This window comes from Hevea brasiliensis, chromosome 16 (assembly GCF_030052815.1).
Source record: "Hevea brasiliensis isolate MT/VB/25A 57/8 chromosome 16, ASM3005281v1, whole genome shotgun sequence".
NCBI classification, from domain to species: domain Eukaryota; kingdom Viridiplantae; phylum Streptophyta; class Magnoliopsida; order Malpighiales; family Euphorbiaceae; genus Hevea; species Hevea brasiliensis.
In genome coordinates, this window is record NC_079508.1 from 3,669,954 (window position 1) to 3,693,763 (window position 23,810).

The following is a 23,810-nucleotide window of genomic DNA, read 5'->3' on the forward strand; positions in this document are numbered from 1 at the left end:
CATTTTTTGATAAAATTAATTTTGCTTTATGAATATCAGACTTTTATATCATTGAACAATGTTTCTTGCACATGTTTTATTTTTATTTATTTTGTCACAAACTATATTTTAAAATAGTAAGATTTTATTGATATTATTATTCTTTTTTATATTATTATTATTATTATTATTAAAAAATATCTATAAACTTTGGTCATATCTATACAGTTGATAATATTTATTAAATATATAATTTAATTTTTAAATAGCAAATAATTAAATTTATTTGTGCTTACGCTTAAATTTTGATATAGTTTATAATATATTTAATTTTTTAATAATTAAAAAATATTTTACAATATATAAATATATTATTTTTATATACTAAACATATTCCATAAGGCTTATTTTTTATGAATTAATTAATTTACTTTTTTAAATATAGGATTGAATATTCAAAATGCGTGTTATTCTGATACGTATATCAAATTAAATATCTTGTAAGCTCAATTTTACAATTAAAATTTTTTATTGTACAATCGTATTTTATTCCATTCATTATAAAAATTAAATAATAACTATTGTACTATTACTATTAATTGGTCTTAAACTAAATTATGTACATACAATTAATATGCAATATAATGAATGATTGAATTCACCAAGTGATTTAGATTTAATTTTAGTGTAAGTTATTGATAAATTGTGTATTTCAAAACAAACCATTTTATTTATTAAGAACTTTTTAGAATGAATTTGAAAGAATATCATTTTATAAATTATTTTAAACTCATACTCAAATAAAATGCTCTCTATATTTATAAGGCTAATATAATATCTAATTAATTGAATAAAATATATACTTTTATTAAATATAAATCTCATATTTCAAATTTTCCAATTCAAAAGTTAATGATTTTAATAATTATTTATGAATAATTTTTTTTAATACATAGGTATAATATTTTATATTATTATAAAGCACAATTAGATATGTTTTCAATATAAATATTTTTTTTCCTTTATTTATCACGTTAACATAATAAATATAAATATAAATAATATCCGTAGCGTAGCACGGATGTGAAGCTTGTTTCTCTTCTATAAAAGGGTCAGGCTTAAAAAATGACACCGCCTCACACGCAGAACCTAACCTCAGCCCATTCCCCTTTCACCCTATTTGCTGATTAGACCCATCTCCCCTCTCCTTTGACCAGCTCTACACCGAACCGCTATACCCGATACCACGAACCAGACCATCTCCCTCTCTCGACAACTTCACCTCCGTTGACCTCAGCCTCTCTTCATGCCACCTCCACCATCCCACTCTCACCCATCTCAACCTCAAGCCCCCGGCCAGACTGCCCTTCCCTTCGATCACCTGCACAGCGCCAGCGTGCAGGTACGATTCGATTTAGAATTTATAGATTTTTAAGCTTGATTTGTTTTCTTTTATTATCAGCACCTCTATTTACCTTCTGTGCAGTGTAATTGCCTATGCTAGCGGTGGTGTATTTTCCATGTCTCTTGGATTGGTTTAAAATAACTTGAATTGTCATTCCCCTATACCAGGAATTGTTTATAAATTATGTGAAAATTTGGATAGTATTGCAATTAAGAATTGCCTAACTGCTTTTACTTTGAGATTGCTTTTGGACTTTTTCCAAAGTTGATCACTGGTATATGTTGAATGGTTTTATAGTTGAAATTTGTTGTCATTGAAAATTTGAAATATGGTTTGCTTAATTGATTTGGTTTTGCAGTGATTTGGGTAAAGTGGCATGGTAATATTTCATTTCATTTTAAATTACAGAGATTGCAAAAGGTTAATTGAGTATATTACAATGGAAGGATTCAGCACTGATAAGATACTATTTGATTTACAATTTATGCTTCCATGGTTGTTGACTTGTTGAGATTATAATATTTAATTGTAATATTCAATTGGACCGATCTTGAGATTCAGCCTTTTTTCTTGTCTAGTCCAATAAATGTATTTTATTAAATTGGTCCAACTGATCTGTATTTGCAGGCCATGATTCTCATATGCAACTTTCGCTCATAAATTTTAACATGATTTTCGTAGTCAAGATAAGAAAATGTGTCAAAAATGTCCAATTCAGATGTATATAATAGTTGCTTGTTGATACAAATTTTCACATAAATCTTCATCCTTTAAAAGCGAGAAACTTCCATTTGTAGTTTTAATTGCAGTAGCTAAATCTTCCAGAAGACTTTCAAGTTCATTTATTATGCTTTTTGCTGTAATGCCCATTGACATACTTAAATACCACTTTAATATAAAAATTCCTTTAATTGGATAAAAAAAGAGAAAAATGAAATAGGCAAAACAAACATGGCAAAGAAAAATTATAACAACATTGTGATCACTTCCCTAGGAGGCCAACTAGAGAGTCATAATCAGATCCATAGTAAAATTTTGTTTGTTTAATTTTTACAATGATTTTGAAAGTAGACATTTCTGATTTTGATTGAGTAAAATTATTCTTGGATTGTCACTTAAATTTCAACTCTTAGTGAGTACGTGTCTGTTTTAGCTATAGTTTCATTCGATTGACTTTCTGGTCACAAGATGATTAAGATTTTTCTTCGTCATTAAAGTTCATAAGAGGATAGTATGCAGCAGTATATGAATTGATTGAAAATTAATTAGTGTTATGTAAATGCATTTCATTCATGCATTTCTCTACTTTCATAATTTGGATTTGTTATTCCTTGTAAATGCATTTCTCATTCTCATTCATTTGCATGCAGGTTTATTTGAAGGTTAAGTTACTTAAAATATATATTATGTATAAAATTTGAAAAATGATCATCCACTTAAAATTCACATTAATAATAGAATTGCATAATGTATGCCTGGTTGTTGTTCTTTCTTTCATTTGGCTGTCTTTATCATGGAACTGCAGGAAGGGGTAAAAAAGACAAGGAAATAAATGAACAATAAACTAGTCCAAATTTTTAACCCTGCTTTTGTATTCCTATATTCAATCAAATACTAAAATAATGTCAATGAGACTAACTTAATGGCAAAGTTGTAGTCTCGAAAACCTAAAGGTTTCTGCAGGTTCTATTCCCATTATTATTGAATTTGTGTATTAATTTGGTTATTTCACTTAGTTAATTAATTTATTTCGACACAATTTCTTTAAGATGACACTTGATATATATATATATATATATATATATATATAAACCAAACATCACAACATCTGCAGATTTTGTTTTTTCAATAATAAGTTTCTGATTATTACTTTTTTTCAGGGATTTATACTATTGATTTCATCAAGTTTTGCAACTAAAGTTTAGTCAGCCAATAAATTCTGTGGATGCTAGTGTTGTCGTCACACTTGAGAACTACTCTATATTGGTTTTGTCAGGTATATACTGAATAATTTATGAATCCATTCAAAATTTAAACTGAACTTGTTCTGTATATGTGGAAAATTCCAATTTTTTAAAAAGGAGTTGATGAAGCATGCCCTTTCCCTGTTTGTCTTACATTTTTCCTTGTTCGTCTGGCTAACTTGTTGTTTTTGTGTCCTGCAATTTTTTTAATTATGAATCGTGAGAAGAGAAAGATCATTTTTTGTGTATCACATTAATTCGTGTTCAGTGGTTGACCAATTATTTTGTCTTTGTCATAAAAATATAATTATTAATTCAAAATATGTAAATGAGATCGGAAGAGATATTAATGTGATAAATAATCTAAGATATTGCATACCGCATATACTCATAGCTCCATGAAAGAGAAGCTATATTATTCTAATGGCTATATAACAAATGTTTTTTCGTTGTATGTGCTAGTTATATGTCCTATTTGTTAAGTATGAAGTTTGCAAGAGATTAAGGAAAAGAAAGAGTTGATCTCATCATATTTAAGTGGAAGATGTTAGATATAGATTAGTTCACTCATGATGGGTCAACCTAGTCCAAATTCATATAAATGGATATGGATAATACTGCACAATAATTAAGATTATCGTGTCTGTTATTGATAAGGACCATAACAGTTAGATATTCTATTTGTAACAAAAAAGAGATACAAAATCTTATTGGTTGAGAAAAAAAAAACACTCAATAGAGAAAAGTAGCGTGATTTTTCTCTTGATTTTCTCCCTGTGACTGTGGGTCAAGAAAATCAATGAAGATAACAAAGGAAACAATTTTTTGTGGAATTTTGGAATTCAATCTAAGATAAGAGTTGCGGAGATGAGAATGTTAAGGTGGATGAGTGGCCATACTAGACTAGATAAAGTCCGTAACGAGAGTATTAGAGAAAAGGTAGGAGTGGTGCCAATTGAGGATAAGTTGAGAGAAGGGAGATTAAGGTGGTTTGGTCATATGAAGCGTAGACATACGGAGGCTCCAGTTAGACAAGTAGAGCACATTAGGTTAGAGGATAGAAAGAAAAAAAGGCGTAGACCTAAATTAACTTGGAGGAGACTAGTACAACATGACCTAGAAGTATTACACATTTCTGAGGATTTAACCCAAAATCGTTTAGAGTGGAGAAAGCAAATCCATATAGCCGACCCCAAATTTTTGGGATAAAGGTTTAGTTTAGTTTAGTTTAGTTGAGTTGAGTTGAGTTATAATTTGAACTGTGATTCAAACATGGTTATATGGGTTTATGCATGTTCATGGGTTACGATCGATGGAGTTTTATTTTTTGATCGTATTTATTTAAAATAAAACTTAAAAAATATTATTTGCTATCAATCTCTCTACATAATATCTTTTTGTTATTATTAACCAAACTATGAATTCCAATATCAAGTCTCTAAAGCACCATAACTCCTGCAATTTATTACCTTCAAGTTGAAAATAAATGTTTAGTTTGGGAACCAACAAACTTGTGAACTAAATTCAATATTGTTAGAGATGTTAAAGCTCTCATTGGGCTCTTATGTATAAATTTGAACTTTAGATTGAATGAGTGTTTGATATGGTATTAGTGTTTGACAAAAAAAAAATTAGAAAATTTGAACCTTAGATGCTACACTTTATTAATTAAATCTTAATACAAGACAAGCCTATATTAAAATAAAATGTTAAGGAAGTAGATTTTTATTGGAAGAAGTGGAATTAAGATAATAGTGTAGAACCTAGAGTAAATTTCTAGACTCTCCTTTGTCTCTAGATTTTTATCTGCCAAAAAAGAGGGTAAAATAGGAAAAAGAAAAGAATCTTTGAAGTTCTGGAGCACCAGACCAAGAAGGGTAGAATTTGGGTTGGGGGGGGGGGGGGCGCGGCGACGGGAGAGAGAGAGAGAGAGAGGTAGGTATTAAGACAACTATCAACTGGAAATTGAAAACAAAGAGTGGGTGTGAGTGAAGAGCACTAACCAAACAAGTCCATCTTCGGCCACTTATCTGGCAATTTGGCAGTGTCAAAACCAACCAAATCTTCCCTGTATCATCGATTAAACCTGGTTGGTTTGCCTTTCACCAAAAATGTGAGTTCCAATCAGAAAGGAGAAGAGGAATTGCTGCTGCCTTTTTTTTCTATTTAATTTCTGTAAAATCAATAATGATATTTTATGATTTACAGAAAGAATGATGGAGATAGAATCAATTTCCAAGGGAGATGAGGATATTGGCTACAACAGCAGCAATGTAAAGAAGGCAAAACTGCAGTCAACACTCGCAGCTCTTCTTGATGATCCTATTCTCACTGATCTCCCTAAGAAACCGACCTTATCCGATGTTGATACTCTCATTAGCGTTGAATTGGGCAGTGCTATGCGCATCTCCGTCCTCAAACTAGATGGCACCTTCTTTGGTATGTGCATCATACTCTGTTCTTGTTGGTATTATTACAATCATGTAAGATGCCACATGTGACCGCTACTAATTAATTGATTTTGTTGAAGATGTGGCAGTGATGAATTCGGCAACAGTCAAAGATTTGAAGCTTGCGATCAAGAGGAAAGTGATTGAAATGGAGCAATCCAAGATGGGTCATCGCCATATTTCGTGGTAATTTAATGTCACTGAAGAAATTCCCTTCTTCCAATTCTTTTTGCATTAATTGACTACAGTATGAGAAATACTCTTTCTGGTAATGTTAAAGTATCAATTCAGTGCTGTCGAACTTTACCATGTACAAATTTGGGTTTTTTCCTCTTCCTTTGATCAACAAGTTTTTGTGTTTGCAGGAAGCATGTTTGGGCAAATTTTGCCATATCCTACCACAATCAAAAGCTCCTTGATGACAACTCTGCACTTCATGGTTTTGGCATCTGCACTAATTCTCAGGTTTTAGTTCTGCTTGAAAATATTTAAGACCTATTTGGCATTGCTGTTGAAACTGCTGTAGAGAAAATCATTTTTTTAAATAAACTAGTTAAAGAGTTTTAAAAAATAATTAAAAATTAAATTTGATCAGTTTTAAAAACACTAAAATAATAAAACAGCTTTTTTAAAAATGCTTTTTTTAACGGCGTCTAAAGTGGTGTTTTTATTTAGAAAAGTAGTTTCAGACTCTGAAACTCAATGCCAAATAGGGCTTTAGTGGAGGTTTATAGGTTGCATGTGTATGTTTGCTCATCACAGTTCATTAAATTCTACTGCCACATCCATTATGGCGTCCATTTGCATTTCTCATATCATTTGAAATTAGAAATCCTTCTTCACTATGCTCATCATAGAAAGGTCAGACCATGTTGAGCTTGAATGAATCATTTCAAGGGTCTCTCACAACTGGTAGGAATAATGGCTTTTGGCTTTTGGCTCCCACATCACCTTTAGCTACCTAATATCATGCATAACCTAGTGAAGCCATTCAGATTAGCTGAAGATACTAGTATGCTATTCACATTTGTTAATCAAAAGAAACTAATTCCTCAAATCACTTGCATTTCCTTTGTGGAAACTGGAAATATCAAGTGAAATTGGATTTGTCTATGCTTTCCAAGTAATTCTTTTAGCTTATATCCCTAATGCAGGTTAATTTTGCCCCCTATATCATGTCAAAGGGTTTTGGAAAGCATTCCAGGCGAAGAAAACATCGTTTCTTTCATGGGCTTAACAACCTTGGCTAATCACTTGATTCATACTGTTTCCCCTAATGCTGCTACTGCAGCTGTGGAACTCTCCCCGAGTCTTCTTGGCTAACAAGTTTCTTTGCATCATGTTGTCCTGGAGATCGATTCCTTGTTGCTTGTTCAGGCTATTCGAGGAGGTACCATGCGGTGGATGCTTCTTATTGGAATGAATTGTTGGTATGTTGTTTTTATCAAACAATCAGTGAATCCTGTCGCTAATTTGTTAGCTACGGCAGTTAATTTTGAGTCTGGTTTGTACTTGTTTCTATTTTAGATGCTGCTGCTCTTTATGATTTAGTTTGATTAATGCAATTGCTGAGGACAGTGGAAAACACGGGAAACTTTCAATGCCAAAATCTCTCGTGTCTGCATTTATTAGATAAAACTATGGCATTGTTGAATTCACTTGTCTTTATTTTTGCAAAATTGAATTAAAATGATTCTCAACTTTTTAATTCAATTACACTTTAGTATTTTGATCAAAATATCATGTTTTTTATTCCCTAACATTTTAATCCTTGATTTTTTTTTTCAATAAAATTAATTTTTCCTTCTTGAAAAATCAAAATGCGAGAACCTTATAATGACGGATTAAAAAGTGTTTTATTTTAAAGAGAGATTAATATATGATTTTTTAAAATTTATATAAGTAGTACTTAATTTATTTTTCAAAAATAAAAATGCAAGTGTAAATTTTGCTTGATCTAAGTGAGGTTTCAGCAATTTGTCTGATATTTTAGTTTGGGTATGTAAAATCATTATATCCTTGAAATTTTAAAAATCTCAGAAATCATTGTCCCTACAGGGTGTGTATATATATATTCTAAAACTAAAAAAAGATTAAAGTAGGAATTGTAATTTTATTAAATATAATCATATAGTTGTACCATGTTACCTTTCTTAGTTTAATATCTTATTTTGATTATAATTCTAAATAAAATAAAATTTTATTAACTCAATTTAACTAAGCCTTTATCTCAAAAATTTGAGGTTGGATATATATATTCTCTTTTTTCATTTTAAACGATTTTGGGTTAAATCCTCAGAAATGTGTAATGCTTTTAGGTCATGTTGTACTACTCTCCTCTAGGTCATGTTAGGTTTACCCCTTCTTTTCTTTCTATCCTCTAATCTAACGTGCTCTACTTGTCTAACTGGAGCCTCTGTATATCTACGCTTCACATGACTAAACCACATCAATCTTCCTTTTCTCAACTTATCCTCAATTGGCACCACTCCTACCTTTTCTCTAATACTCTCGTTACGGATTTTATCCGGTCCAGTATGACCACTCATCCACCTCAATATTCTCATCTCCACAACTCTTATTTTAGATACATATGACTTCTTCAGTGTCCAACACTCACTACCATATAAAATTTTATTGATGAATAAATTTTATTAATTTTAATTTATATTTTCTTAATGTAACTCATTGTTTTCTTCTTTACGTAATTAATTCCTTCTTTCTATTTATATATGTTATTTTACACGTTGAGCATGTGAACAAAGAGCAAAATATGATGGATGCCTTTGCTATGACTAAGGAATACAGCCACCACAGTAGACAGGGTTATGCCACTTAAAATGGACAAGAAGTTTCTTGATTTATTTTAGTAACAATTTTCTTTGATAGATGACATTTCATGATGAGCTCAAGGAGGTGACTTTTGAATTTATCTTTGCATCTTCTAGATGTAGAGAATTTTCAAAATCCGTCAAATTTTTCTAATAAATATTTATCTAAAAAATAAATTTATTTCTTTTCTTTTTCTACTCCCTGCTCTATTGAGTTGTGCATAACTGTGGAGTGAGTTCCAAGGTAAAGCGTTTAAGATACATTGGCAGTTTGCTTATAAATTTTGTTATCGTTACGGTACTTCTTTGATTTAGATCACAGAAAAACTTTAGGCATGATAGTCAATTTTAATTTTGTGATAACTCAGGAAGCAGCTATTCTTGACAATCTTTCCTTGCTTGTATAAAGTAGATCATGTCATTAGATCAAATTTTGGCATGAAAAACTCTTTGAAAGTTGGTGCAGCAAATCTGTAGAATGGAAAACTCTCAAGAGGATATGTAGAGCATACGAATATAATGAAGAAATCAGGGCATGTTCAGGGATCGTTGAAGTGGATCATTGATTATCTCATTAATGCCTATCCTTCTCTAGATGTGCTCTATATATATTCATGTTGCCCACTTGGTCTTATCTCTTATTTATTTTGAATTCATGTTTTAATTAATTTTTATAAATATCTTACTCTAAATTTCTTTTTTTTGAAGGTGTGTGATCCTATATGCATTATTTTACTGTTTTAAATATATAACTACTTGTGAGAAAATGCTATATACTTGTGAGGAACTCCTTCGACTACCGGTAATTTTTCAATTGCAGCATGATGTTTCTATTTTATTATTTTCATTTTTTTAGTTATAATAATTATTTTTAACTTTAACTTTTTAAAAATTTTTCATCAAGCTTTAATTTTGGAAAACAAAAGATTGAATTTTGTTATAATATAATTCTATTATAACTTAGGAATTAATATAAATATATTTTGAAAAGGAAAGAATAATGTATGAAAAAATACATACAAATAAAAGAATTGACAATTATAATAAATATAAGATTATTATATATTTAATTAGTAATTTATCTATAATATATATAAAAATATATACATTTGAAAACATGAAATTAAATGCACTAAAGTGATTTTTAAAAGATCTCAAACTAAGTAAAAAATAGTTTTTATTGAGAGATATTTATTCACCTTATATTCTCAGGTTTTCTATATAATAATTCTTATAAAATTTGATTTATTATAAATAATTTCTTTCACGTAAATATTTAATTAATTAAATTATTTTTTATTGTTATTTTATTTTTAACTTACTTTATATATTTTATAATTACGTTAGACTGAATTTCAAAAATATAATTAGATTAGACTTTCATAATTTATTCAATAATAATTATTGTTAAAATACTATATCTTTGTAAAAAAGAAAATTAAAAATATAACTTAAGTATTATTAAACTGATGAGTATCATGAGGGCAACATGGTTGAACCACTTTCCATGTTCCAAGGAGCAATCACAAGAGTTAGGGCCCAGGCATTGCAAGCACTAATTCAAGCACATATTGATCAAGTATGGCAGCCCAACATGCAAGGAATTCAAGAGGAGCACAAGTGTGGCGTGTCGATGTAATTCGTTATTCAAAGTGAACTGAACCATGGTCCAGCAAAGTGAGCCAAGCCAAGGTCCAGCCAAGTGCGCCAATCCAAACCTCTTTCATCCCAAAGAGATTCTAATTCTGTCCATTTAGCAGCCTTGCACCTTGTGAGCTTTATCTAAGTTGGAAAGGAAAGTGAGAGACTTTTTTGTCCAAGATATAAAAGAAAAAACAACATTGCCATTTTCAGTTACAAGCAAAAGAAACTTTTGTATTTAGATTTGGTTTAGACTTGTAAATGTGGTTTTTACCTAAAATGGGGGTGAATGTATTTTATCCAATACTTGGAGAAACTCTTGGATAAAGGCTTTAAGTGTTGGCAGAACCATGGGCAGCCTTATAAGGCTTTTTTCTTCATTTTGTTAGTTCAGTTTTTGAAGAATCTGCCATTGTTATGCTTACAGCTTGTAAGCTTAACAACTCATTTGAGAGAGTTTATGTATGTTCTTCCTAAGTTCCACTAAGAACTTAGATTCAATATAAGTTAGTTACTTATATTGTCTCATTTTGATGTCTGGTGTAATTTGGCACAAGTTGCCCTATTTGTATAAGATCCTTGACTTTCTTTTACTAATCAAAGTGGTTATTCATTAAATGTTGGTGTTTATGTCATCTTATTAGTAAAAGAGTTGTTTAAGTTGTGATTGTTGATTGGTTTTGGAAGTTCCATGGGAAAATCATTTCAATAGAATGTGAGCTTACTTTTAGCCTAGGCATGAGCTTTCATCATTTGGTATCAGAGCTCTTGGCCTTTAAAACCAAGTGAGTTTTCATTTTTGTTTTTTTCTTCTTTGGTTTTAAAGTCTATTCCTTTGTGTTGAGCTAAACTTTTATGTCTCTTTCTCAAAATTTTCTTTTCGTGTTGTTACTCTTCCTTGCTGCCTTTCTTCAACCTATTTTACATCTTGTATTATCTTGAATATATGTGTGCTAGGAGTTGACTAAAGTTTTCAGAGTTGAAATTTGCCTTGGTTAGTCCTAGAAGTGAAATTGGCATATTTGGCCCAATAGGAGGTTTGGGAGTGAATTTTGGGAAATCTAAGCAAACCCACCCAGAAAATTGTGAAACTTAGTAGGCCAACTAGATAATATCTAAGGAGATAACACATAGAATTTCAGGCTGAAATTCCCCTCTTTGGGTAAGGTACTAAAATTTGGCCATAAAGTGGGCTTTTACTAGTTGACATAGCAAACCCTCCCAGAAAATTGTGAAATTTGTTAGGCCAACTAGACATTTTCTGAGAAGATACCATGTAAAATTTTAGGCTGAAAATCCCCTATTTGGGTGGGGTACCAAAATTTAGCCATAAAATGGACTTCAAATTCAAACAAAGCAAACCCACCTAGAAAATTCTGAAATTGCAGGCCGTCTATATAGTGTATCGGGAGTCTCCATACCAAATTTCAAGTTAAATTCAACCGTTTACCTGTAGAATAAATTTCGGGTATCGAACTATAGGTCACACTATTTCATGTAGTAAACCAACTTAGAATGAGTTGAAATTTTATGAGACATGTAATTTCTATGTGGGGAAGTTGGTGGTAAATTTTGGGAAAGAAATTTTTTTCGTTTGCTTGAATCTCTTTTCAAACAGTTTCTCAAAATTACTTCTCTTGTTTGTCATAACATTTCACTAAAGCTTTTGAGATTGAATGTGATGCTTCTAGGAAAGGTATTGGTGCTGTTCTTATGCAAGAAAGGAGACCAAAAGCCTATTTCAGTGAGAAGCTTAGTGGGGCAGCATTGAATTAGTCCACCTATGACTAAGAGCTTTATGCCTTGGTGAGAGCCTTGGAGACTTGGCAACACTATCTTTGGTCGAGGGAGTTCATCATTGATTCGGACCATGAGTCCTTAAAGCATATCAAGGCGCAAGGCAAGTTGAACAAAAGACATGCAAGGTAGATGAAATTCATTGAATCATTCCCATATGTGATCCAGTATAAGCATGGTAAGGAGAATGTAGTGGCGGATGCTCTTTCACGTAGGTATTCTCTTCTTAACACTCTTGATTCCAAGTTACTTGGATTTGAGTTTGTTAAAGAGTTATATGCTGATGATGAGGATTTTGCCACTGTATATGCTGCATGTGAAAAGGTTGCATTTCAAAAATTCTTTAGGCATAATGGATATTTGTTTAGGGAAAATAGGTTGTGTCTGCCTAAGAGCTCTTTAAGAGATTTGCTTGTACATGAATCACATAGTGGTGGGTTAATGAGACATTTTGGTGTTGCTAAGACTTTGGACATTTTTAAAGAACACTTTTTTTGGCCTCACATGAGGAGAGATGTGGAGAGGGTGTGTTATAGGTGTGAAACGTGCAAAAAAGCCAAGTCTAGAGTAATGTCGAATGGTCTTTATACACCTTTGCCCATTCCTAAGGAACCTTGGATTCATATTTCCATGGATTTTATCTTAGGAGTGCCTTGGCCCAAGAGGGGGCATGATTCCATATTTGTGGTAGTGGATAGATTTTCTAAAATGGCACACTTCATTCCGTGTCATAAATTTGATGATGCCACATACATTGCTAATTTGTTTTTCAGAGAGGTTGTTAGATTACATGGCATACCCAGACCAATGGTGAGTGACAGAGATGTCCAATATTTGAATCATTTTTGGAAGATCCTATGGAGGAAGTTAGGGGCTAAATTATTGTTTTCCACTACTTGCCACCCCTAAATGGATGGTCAAACAGAGGTAGTCAATAGAACCTTATCCACACTTTTAAGGGCTGTAATTAAGCAAAATCTTAAGTCTTGGGAGGATTGCATACCATTCATTGAGTTTGTATATAATAGGGTAGTACATTCTTCCACTGGTTTTTCTTTATTTGAACTTGTTTATGGTTTTAATTCGTTAACCCTTATGGATTTGTTGCCTTTGCCCATTAATGAGCTTGTTAAATCTTTCCAACCTATCTATGATTCCATTGCACACAACATTCATTCTTTCAAATTGTTGTCTGACAGCCTGCATGTAGAATGGATTTTCACCTTCCCCCTCACTACCATCACCCCTTCTAGACATGTTTTCAGACCTGCAAGAAAATGGTTAGTGTAAAGAAAACACCTCACTCACTCCCTTACGTGTTTAACTCAACAAGGCTTTTCCCCTCTTATGAACTCACCACTCTGTGCCTATTACCTCTCTTGGCTATGTCGGGTCCTCTAAATAATGGCATAGGCACTGGTGCTTCTTCATCAGAAAGTGAATGAGAGGAGGGCAGCCCAAGCTAACAAGGGGAGAAAAAAGATGGTGTTCCAACCTGGTGATCTTGTATGGGTTCACTTGAGGGAGAGGTTTCCTACACAAAGGAAATCAAAACTTTAGCCTAGGAGTGATGGACCTTTTGAAGTGCTAGAGAGAATTAATGACAATGCATACAAGATAAACCTTCCAGGTGAGTATGGTGTAAGTGCTACATTTAATGTAACTGATCTTGCTCCTTTCTATGCAGATGATGACAATTCGAGGACGAATTCTTTCGAAGAGGGAGAGGATGATGAGGAACTGGTTGCACCAATTCAACATCAAGGGCCAATAACTAGAGCAATGGCTAAGAAGCTTCAAGGCTTGGTGCATAAGCACATCACCAAGTCCAACCTCTTGCAAGTATTCGGTTTGGACTTGGAAGAGGGAAGCCAACCTTACTGTACATTCCTTTGCATATTTAAGGAGCCCAGAGACCAAGTGGCATCCGTCCAAGGTGGCATACATGTGGCAGCCACGTCAGCAAGTCCATCCTAGTTGGCATCCAATGTGGCTCCCGGGTGGAGTGCCTAGGTGGCAGCACAATTGGCAGCCCATCTCCACCAACCTTTGAAGATGCTTTTGTCCATTTTGCAAAGATTGGAAGCCATAACTTTGTCCAAGAGCTCCAGCCATGCTTCAACTATTTATAGGAAAAGTAAAGTTACTACTTTTAGCTTCAAGACAAAACATCTATTTTCAGATTATCTCTCATTTGTAGCCTGCCAAATCTAACCTTCCTATTAATGTTTGAACTTTGTATCTATTTTTAGGAGAGATTGGTGTATTAACCAAGACTTGCACATGTCCCATGGTTGTTGAAATGTCTTGGCAGAATATACCAACCCATATTTCTGCCTTCTTTTGTTTCATTTGGGGGATATATTGTAATTTTTTGAGCAAAATTGCTAGAGCTTTGCTTCAGAGTTCTTCTTAGAACTCTCTCTATTTTTCTTAGCAAATTCTTGCCCTGATTTGTTAAGTTTTATTATATGTTCAAGGTTGTTCATCAGCATAGGTGAATTGGTCTTGTTCTTGGCTATCTTTCTTGGGAATTATATTTTCAGTTCTCCATCTTCAAGGTGAAGGGTTGAAGGTTCAAGGTAGTATCTTAGCTTGTTTTGAAGACGGTCCTTTGGTCTTTCTTCTTAGTGGAATCAGCAACTAAGGGTAGAAACCGTATTAGTATGTGTGTGTGACTCACTAGGCTCATCACTAATTAGCAATAAGATATGATATTAACTCTTAATATCATCAGAACTCTTTCTTACCATAAATGATTTCTCTAAATCATCTTAGGCATCTCATAGACCATGGTTGACACCTAGCATAGCGTGCCATGGCCACCTAATCAGTAGCAAGGAATACCTTAAATGAACCTATAATCATATGCTACCATGCACTAGAATCTCTCTGTTATAAAATCCCAATTCGAGCTGGAGTCATGGTTAATGTCAAACCCCATTTGCCATGAATATTATGTTTACTTTTATTCCAGTTCTTGATTAATTAGATTTTCTTGTCAGAAACTCTTTTCTAACTAAATCTGTCTGTCCTGGCCAGGAACTTGAAACATCAAGAACAATTAAATGAACATAGGATTTTATCCCTATTTACTTAGGATAACAGATTCCATCTTGATCAACACCTATCTCCATATATAACTAGTAGGAGCCAACACATGCCCATATGGGCCCATATACAATACAAGTATGAAAGCAGTATTAAACTCAAACCACCTATATACAAGATAACTGTGTTATCTCAGGTCTAAAGATTTTATGCACTTATATGATATATGACAATGCATTGACAAGAGTAAACTCCATGTGCTTGTCATATGCGTCACTGGTTCGACCTACTTATCATGTATAAGTGCCTATCATGTTTGTTATATGGCATGAAACTCACCATTCCATCGTATTTATATCTCATATAAATACCTTGGGAACAAACATGATTATAATTTTTCTAGATAAGTCATGTCTTGTGTGAAGTATCCTCGATTGTGAACCAATTTATAATACTTTGTGCTAGAAATACTGTCACTCATTTTCTTAACGACTTAAGAATAAAATTTCTAACAAAATATCAATGGACTTTTTCTATTACATATAAATATTTTATGTAAATGGAAAAGTGAAATTGCCTTTTATTAATAAAATATGGACAAGATACATACTAAATGATATGCTCTAGGGCATACTGCTAACAAGAGATAGTTGGAAGAGGCGATATTGCCATGCAGAAAGTAGCTTCGGCTGACAACCTGGCTAATCCACTAACCAAGACCATGACACAACAACAGTTAGACAAACATCTTAAGAAGATGGGTCTTAGATACTGTAGTGAATGGCTCTAGGCCAAGTGGGAGATTGTTAGTTATGTGTGCCCTAGAGCATGCACTAATCTTGTAACTTGTAAATAACATTGTAAATATTATAATGGCAATGAACATTTCATTTAAATGTTATGTGTGTTTAATACCATATTTATTTGAAATTGTCCATTAGCAATATGTTATGTGTTCTATTCTTATGAGATAAGAATATGAGTGGCAGAATACATGGGACATTTGCTATAAATCAGAATTCGCAGCTAAAGGATATTTTGGTGGGCACATTATATCCAAAGAGCTGTCACCTCTTTTTATCTCCATTGATCAATATGAGATACTGATGAATATGGAATGGTGAGCCTCATGCCATCTGATATGAGATATCGGGATAAATACAGTGGGCACTTATGAGATAAGTAGGTCGAACTTGTGACGTTCAGATAACATGAACATGGCGTTTACTTGAGTCAATAAAATGTTATTTGTGTCATACTAGTGCATATAATTCTTAGACCTGAGATGGCACGGTTGTCTCTTATATGGGTGGTTTGAGTTTGATACCACTTACATATCTGTACTGTGTATGGATATTTCGGTGTGTGTTGGTTCAGATTAGTCATATGTTGGGACAAGTGTTAAGTAAAGAGGGGATCCATAGCCTTGAGTAAACAGGGTTAAAAGTCCTATGTGGATTTGAGCTATTCTTGACAAGATTAAGTTCCTGGCCAGGACGGATGACTTTGTTAGGAAAGGTGTTTCCTAATGGTAAAGTCTTATATGTCAAGAATCAGATTTCAAATAAGTGCATAAGATTCTATAAAAGGGGTTTGACTCAACCATGACTCTAAATGGAATTGGGACATAATACGGAAGGATTTTAGTGCATGGCAACGTATGATTAAAGGTTCATTATTAAGATATTTCTTGTTGCTAATTGGGTGGCCATGGCATACTATGCTAGGTGTCAACCATGGTCTATGAGATGCCTAAAATGATTAGGGGAAATTATTTGCGGTCTAGAAGAGTTCCAATGATATTAAGAGTTAATGTCATTTCTCATTGCCAATTAGTAATGAGCCTAGTAAGTCACACACTTACACAAGTTAACCACTAAGTAAATTATGATTTAATTGATTAATTAAAGAGTTTAATTAATTAATTAATTAAATAGATTCGGTTTGTAATAAGATTGCAAAGTCCCTAGCATGACTTGAAATCAAATCTTGAATATTGGATGTATGATGAAAGTTGAATTTATATTTAAAGAGTTTAAAAATGAATTCAATTGTAAGATTAATTAATGGAGATTAATTAATTAATTAATTTATATGTGATATAAATTAATTTGAGGTAGAAATTACAATTTTGGATTGAGAATTCAAAATTCATTATAAGGGCAAGACGGTAATTTTATAAGATGACACGTGGCACAATGAGATGGTGACACGTGTCACTCATGGATGTATGCCATTTGTCTTCCATGTGATGGAACATGATTGTTGATGATTTAATCTTGTCTTGACAAGTGTCATTATGAGATTAAAACACATAAAAAGCTAGATTAAATTAGAGCTTGACATGTAGCACTCCATTAATATTTTGTGTCTTGTATTAAATACAAGATAAGAAGAGGACCAAGTGAGTTGAATCTTCTTCTTCTTCTTCTACCTTGGACGATAACCTCTCTCTCTCTCTCTCCTTCTTGTGTTTTTCCTCCATTGATGATAGAAAGAAAGCTTGTTTCTTTCTTGAATCAAAGACACTAGAAAAGATTTCTAATTCAAATACATCCATAGAAATCACCTAATGCAAATACCCTAATTGTTAGTGGTTGGCAAGCATCAAAGAGAGGACTTGGGCTGCCTGAGGTAATCTTGGTGGAAGCTTGTGGTGGGCAAGCTAGAGGAGCAACAAGTGGTGCTCTTGGAGACTACTAAAGGGAGCAAAAAGTTAGATTCTGCGCCCCTTCAAGTTAGTTGTCTTTAAACCCTCTTTTAGTTAGGGTTTGCTAGGTTTAATTGTTAAACCTCAACTCTTAATGGAAAATGAATCACAAATGCATGTTAAAAGAGTGTTTTGACATGCTTTAGGGCATTAGAGAAAGGCTAGGATCATAATACACTTGTATGTATGCATGAAACCCTAGATAAAATTTTTGAAATCCATCCTCTAAGGCCCTAACCACGCTTCCTAATGCCATCACCCATTGGGCTTCCCTCAACACCATTACTTTCTTATTGGGATATTCTGAAGCAATCTGTCCATGGCCAAGGCGCTTGAAGCATTTTATGTCTCTACTTCTTTTGAGAGGGGCTAGATCTACTTCCTTCTCCTTGCCCTTGCTCACGCTAACTGGTGCTTTGGTAGATCTCTCCCTTTTATTATACTTCTTCATGCCACCTTTATCACTAGTAAGTGGGGTGCTAGTGTTAGAAGGTTTTGTGAATATTTTGGTAGTAGTGCCGTTGTATCCACTTTCATTCTTTGCCTTTCAACCTTAATGGCAAGTTTGATCACATCCTGCAAAAACACATATGGTTGCAATTCAATAGTATTAGCAATTTCATAATTCAAACCACTAAGTAAATGGGCAGTGGTTTGTTCTTGTGGTTCCCTCACATCACATCTCAACATCAGCATCTCAAATTCTTTAACATAGTATTCCATACACATTTCACCTTAGCGTAAACTTTAGAGTTTGATATACAACCCTTGTTTGTGATATGAGCACAAATCACTTCTCCATGATTCTTTTCATCTCACGCCAAGTTTGTACATCATCAAGGCCATCCCTACATCTTTGAGCATTTATGTTCTCCCACTATAAGTTTGTATAATCAACAAACTCAATGGCAGCAAGTTTGCACTTCTTTGCTTTGTTGTACTTCTAATACTCAAAGATTTTGTCAACTCTTTATACCCATTCTAGGTATTCTTTCAGGTGAGCCGATATCTCGAAAGGTTGGAATCTTCATCTTAATGTTGTCTCTTTGGCCATGTGGACTCCTAGGCAGGTGCTGATCATAAAGCACCTTCTTCAACTCCAGGTTCATCATCATCATCATTACCACGCCCTTGTTGCCTAATACGATTATGCTCTCTTTGTGGTTGGAGTGTAACTAGTCTTGACAAAGCTTGTGTGATCTGAGCAATTTGTTCTTGCATTGCATTTTGCTATCTTTCAAGTCTCAGCATATGTGCCTGATCTAATGTGAGACCTCTTAGAACTGGTGGAGGCACCTCTCTTTCATCAGACATATTGCAATCACAATCAAACTCACTAAGTGTTTCACTCGGTTAAAGGATAGGTTGGTTCACTCCCTCACTTGTTTGCAATCCAAAGGCTTCAAAGTGCTTCTTAACCAAGGCTCTGATACCAAACTGATGTGCTTTGTGAAGGAGAGAATGAAATTAATTAGTTATGAAAGATAAGAATTTATGCTAGAAGGAATCGAGGAATAAGAATAAGTAAAAATTAAGCAATATAACACCCAAATCAACTTCCAAAAAAAAACAGAAAGGATTTCTTTTTGGTATTTTATGAATTAAGAAGCAACAGTAATAAAAGACAAATTTAGAGGATAACTAAGGAATGTAAACTTTGATAAGAGTAATCTTGCCACAAAGAATACAATCCTAATGAAGATGCCACACAAGAAAATCTTGTGATAAGTCAAAACTTTGCCACAAATAAATAATATTTGATAAGAAAGAAAAAGTAGCACTTACTATTATGATTAAAAATTCAGAAATGCTTTGAGCTTACAAGAGTTGGCCTTTATATAGGCTTATTACAAGCGAGGTTACTAAATAGAAAGTTTGAATAATCTTCTAAATAAGAAATAATATTGAATTTTTGAAAAAAAAAAACACTTCAGAAATCTGCCTATAAAGTAATGCATGATTTTGAGCAGATTCAGTGACTTTTCAACCTTATTTCCTTCTTTATTTGAAAGATATTTCAATCTCCTTCTGATTTCTTTGACTTGGTCAATTCCAAATAGCAAATAGGGGCCTTTTACACACATATGGGCTTGTTTTCTTCATATCAGTCCATTATCTTTATTTTAACTTAAGCCCAAATATTTTAGTATGCGCTCATCTCACATGCTCCATGGACTTACCAAGTCTAGCCCAACTTCTTTAATTCTAAATACAAGCAAGCAAAGTAATGAGCTTAATTTTGGACCTGGTCAATGGGCCCTCATATGTCATTTCATTATGTGGCATATCACTGTTGAACTAACCTTCGCAATCTTTGGTGAAGCTCCCTATAGTAGTGTGAAGGCACAAATCTATCTCTCAATAAATTCTTCATCTTCTCCCAAGTTTGTACCATTTGGCCCCTATTCTCCTCCTCCTAGATTATAATTGGTCCCACCACACAATAATGTATTCTTTAAATTCAACTGCTGCCAACTTCACCTTCTTTTCCTCTAAATAGTGAAAGCGCTAAAAAATCAATTCTACTTGCCTTTCCCTTTCCAAATATACATCTGGATCATTCTTGCCAGAGAATGGTGTTATCTTCATCTTGATGCTTCTTATGTTCTATCAACTCTCTCCCTCTCTCTTCCATAACCATAACCATCTCTCTCCCCAAAGTCATCTCTCCCCAATTACTCTCTCATAGGAAATCTACCATCTCTTCTACCTCTCATTCCTCTTCCTCTCAGAGGTGGTGGTCGAAATCCTCTCCCACTTGCATGAGAGGCATTGATACGGTTTCTACCCTTAGTAGCTGATTCCACTAAGAAGAAAGACCAAAGGACCGTCTTCAAAACAAGCCAAGAAACTCCCTTGAACCTTCAACCCTTCACCTTGAAGATGGAGAATTGAAAATATAATTCCCAAGAAAGACAGCCAAGAACAAGACCAATTCACCTATGCTGATGAACAACCTTAAACATATAATAAAACTTAACAAATCAAGGCAAGAATTTGCTAAGAAAAATAGAGAGAGTTCTAAGAAGAACTTTAAAGCAAAGCTCCATCAATTTTGCTCAAAAAATTACCATATGAATTCTGTTCCCAAAATGAAACAAAAGAAGGCTAATATGGGTTGGTGTATTCTGCCAAGACATTTCAACAACCATGGGACATGTGAAAGTCTTGGTTAATACACCAATCTCTCCCAAAAATAGATACAAAGTTCAAACATTAATAGAAAGGTCAGATTTGGCAGCCTACAAATGAGAGACAATCTGAAAAGAGATGTTTTGTCTTGAAGCTGAAAGTAGTAACTTTGCTTTTCCTATAAATAGTTGAAGCATGGCTGGAGCTCTTGGACAAAGTTATGGCTTCCAATCTTTGCAAAATGGACAAAAGCATCTTCAAAAAGTTGGTGGAGATGGGCTGCCAATTGTGCTGCCACCTAGGCACTCCACCTGGATGCCACATTGGATGCCAACTAGGATGGACTTGCTGAGGTGGCTGCCACATGTATGCCAACTTGGACGGATGCCACTTGGTCTCTTGGCTCCTCAAATATGCAAAGGAATGTACAGCAAGGTTGGCTTCCCTCTTCCAAGTCCAAACCGAATACTTGCAAGAGGTTGGACTTGGTGATGTGCTTATGCACCAAGCCTTGAAGCTTTTTAGCCATTACTCTAGTTATTGGCCCTTGGTGTGGAATTGGTGCAACCGGTTCCTCATCATCCTCTCCCTCTTCAAAAGAATTCGTCCTCGAATTGTCATCATCTGCATAGAAAGGAGCAAGATCAGTCACATTAAATGTAACACTTACACCATACTCACCTGGAAGGTTTATCTTGTATGCATTGTCATTAATTCTCTCTAGCACTTCAAAAGGTCCATCACTCCTAGGCTGAAGTTTTGATTTCCTTTGTGTAGGAAACCTCTCCTTTCTCAAGTGAACCCATACAAGATCACCAGGTTGGAACACCATCTTCTTTCTTCTCTTGTTAGCTTGGGCTGCCCTCCTCTCATTCACTTTCTCCATTTGTTGCTTTGCTTTTTGATGCATTTGTTTCACCATTTCAGCTTTCCTTTTGCCATCTAAACTAGCAAGCTCATTAGTAGACAAAGGCAACAAATCTAAAGGAGTTAGTGGGTTAAAACCATATACAAGTTCAAAGGGTGAATAACCAGTAGATGAATGCATAGACCTGTTGTATGCAAATTCTATGAATGGTATGCACTCCTCCCAAGCTTTCAAGTTTTGTTTAATCATTACACGTAGAAGAGTGCCCATGGTCCTATTGACAACTTCTGTTTGCCCATCCGTTTGTGGATGGCAAGTGGTGGAGAAACAAAGTTTGGTTCCTAATTTTCCCCACAAGACTTTCCAAAAATGGCTTAGAAATTTCACATCCCTATCACTAACAATTGTTCTAGGAATGCCATGCAATCTAACTATCTCCCTAAAGAACAAAGAAGCAATGTAAGATGCATCGTCAGTCTTATGACATGGTATGAAATGAGCCATCTTGGAAAAATGATCAACAACGACAAAAATACTATAATGGCCTTTCTTTGTCCTAGGTAAACCCAAAATGAAATCCATGGATAAATCTACCCAAGGTTCACTAGGAACACTCAATGGCATGTGTAGACCATGCGGCCATACTTTGGACTTTGCCTTCATGCAAGTCACACATCTAGCACACACTCTCTCTACATCCCTCTTCATGTGCGGCCAATAAAAATGTTCCTTTAAAATTTCTAAGGTCTTTGCAACCCCAAAATGTCCCATTAAACCACCAGCATGTGATTCTTTAACAAGCAACTCTCTAATTGAGCATTTAGGCATACATAATTTATTTTCCCTAAACAAGAAACCATTATGCCTATAGAATTTATCATATGCAACATGTTCACAAAAGGCAAACACTTTTCCAAAGTCATCATCATTAGCATACATTTCCTTCACATGTTCGAAGTCTAAAAGTCTATTGTCAAGCATGGAAAGTAAAGTGTACCTCCTTGAAAGTGCATCAGCCACCACATTCTCTTTGCCTTGCTTGTATTGAATCACATATGGGAAACCTTCAATGAATTCACTCCACTTGGCATGGCACTTGTTGAGCTTGTTCTGCCCCTTTAAGTACTTGAGTGACTCATGGTCACTATGAATGATAAACTCCTTCGGCCACAAGTAGTGTTGCCAAGTCTCAAGTGCACGCACCAGAGCGTACATATCTTTGTCATAAGTGGAGTAGTTCAATGTAGCCCCACTTAGCTTCTCACTGAAGTAGGCAATCGGTCTCCTTTCCTGCTTCAAAACAGCTCCAATACCCACTCCAGAGGCATCACATTCAATCTCAAAAGTTTTAGAAAAATCAGGTAAAGCAAGTAAAGGTGCAGAACACAATTTCTCCTTGAGTGAATTAAATGCATGCTCTTGTTCTTCCCCCCACTTGAATCCCACATTCTTTTTTACAACTTCATTCAAGGGTGAGGCTATGGTACTGAAGTCCTTTACAAATCTCCTATAAAAACTAGCCAACCCATGGAAGCTCCTCAAATCACTCACGGAATTAGGTGTAGGCCACTCTCTAATGGCTCTTACCTTGTCCTCATCAACCTCAATTCCCTTTCCACTCACCACAAATCCTAAGAAAATAACTTTGTCCATACAGAAAATGTATTTCTTAAGATTAGCATACAAGTGCTCTTTTCTCAACACCTCAAAGACTTGTCTCAAGTGCAGCAAATGATCATTCATATTTTGGCTATATACTAGGATATCATCAAAATACACTACAACAAATTTTCCTAGGAAAGCACGCAACACATGGTTCATAAGCCTCATAAATGTACTAGGTGCATTGGTCAAGCCAAATGGCATGACTAACCATTCATATAGTCCATATTGAGTCTTAAAGGCAGTTTTCCATTCATCTCCTAATTTCATGCGAATTTGGTGATAACCACTCTTTAAGTCAATTTTAGAAAATATGCATG

At 34.1% G+C, this 23,810-nt stretch overlaps 2 protein-coding genes across 3 annotated transcripts; one reads left to right on the plus strand and one right to left on the minus strand.

Moving 5' to 3' along the window:
* Positions 1 to 1,090: 1,090 nt before the first annotated feature.
* On the plus strand, positions 1,091 to 7,452 carry LOC110640532 (U11/U12 small nuclear ribonucleoprotein 25 kDa protein). 2 transcript variants are annotated; one of them, XM_021791866.2, is made up of 6 exons: positions 1,091 to 1,381; positions 3,265 to 3,380; positions 5,557 to 5,787; positions 5,888 to 5,984; positions 6,164 to 6,263; positions 6,953 to 7,452. In XM_021791866.2, the coding sequence occupies exons 3-6, from the start codon at positions 5,562 to 5,564 to the stop codon at positions 7,046 to 7,048; spliced, it is 519 nt and encodes a 172-aa protein (XP_021647558.2). In that variant the 5' UTR covers positions 1,091 to 1,381; positions 3,265 to 3,380; positions 5,557 to 5,561; the 3' UTR covers positions 7,049 to 7,452. The 2 variants fall into 2 exon arrangements, with proteins under 2 accessions (XP_021647558.2, XP_021647556.2); XM_021791864.2 differs by having other exon boundaries at positions 1,095 to 1,381; positions 5,879 to 5,984.
* A 13,624-nt stretch (positions 7,453 to 21,076) lies between these two features.
* LOC131174514 (uncharacterized) lies at positions 21,077 to 23,362 on the minus strand. The gene is made up of 2 exons (XM_058138081.1): positions 22,826 to 23,362; positions 21,077 to 21,902 (listed from the first exon to the last, which is right to left on the minus strand). The coding sequence occupies exons 1-2, from the start codon at positions 22,851 to 22,853 to the stop codon at positions 21,295 to 21,297; spliced, it is 636 nt and encodes a 211-aa protein (XP_057994064.1). The 5' UTR covers positions 22,854 to 23,362; the 3' UTR covers positions 21,077 to 21,294.
* Positions 23,363 to 23,810: the final 448 nt, after the last annotated feature.

What these genes read in the sequence shown, in the direction of transcription:
- LOC110640532 (XM_021791864.2), top strand. Translation starts at nt 5,562, where the DNA reads ATGATGGAGATAGAATCAATTTCCAAGGGAGATGAGGATATTGGCTAC. An exon ending in ACTAGATGGCACCTTCTTTG is followed by an intron (nt 5,788 to 5,878) that starts GTATGTGCATCA and finishes ATTTTGTTGAAG; the next exon opens with ATGTGGCAGTGATGAATTCG. An exon ending in GCATCTGCACTAATTCTCAG is followed by an intron (nt 6,264 to 6,952) that starts GTTTTAGTTCTG and finishes TCCCTAATGCAG; the next exon opens with GTTAATTTTGCCCCCTATAT.
- LOC131174514 (XM_058138081.1), bottom strand. Translation starts at nt 22,853, where the DNA reads ATGTGGTGGCTGATGCACTTTCAAGGAG. An exon ending in GCTGATGCACTTTCAAGGAG is followed by an intron (nt 21,903 to 22,825) that starts GTACACTTTACT and finishes TTGCTAGTTTAG; the next exon opens with ATGGCAAAAGGAAAGCTGAA.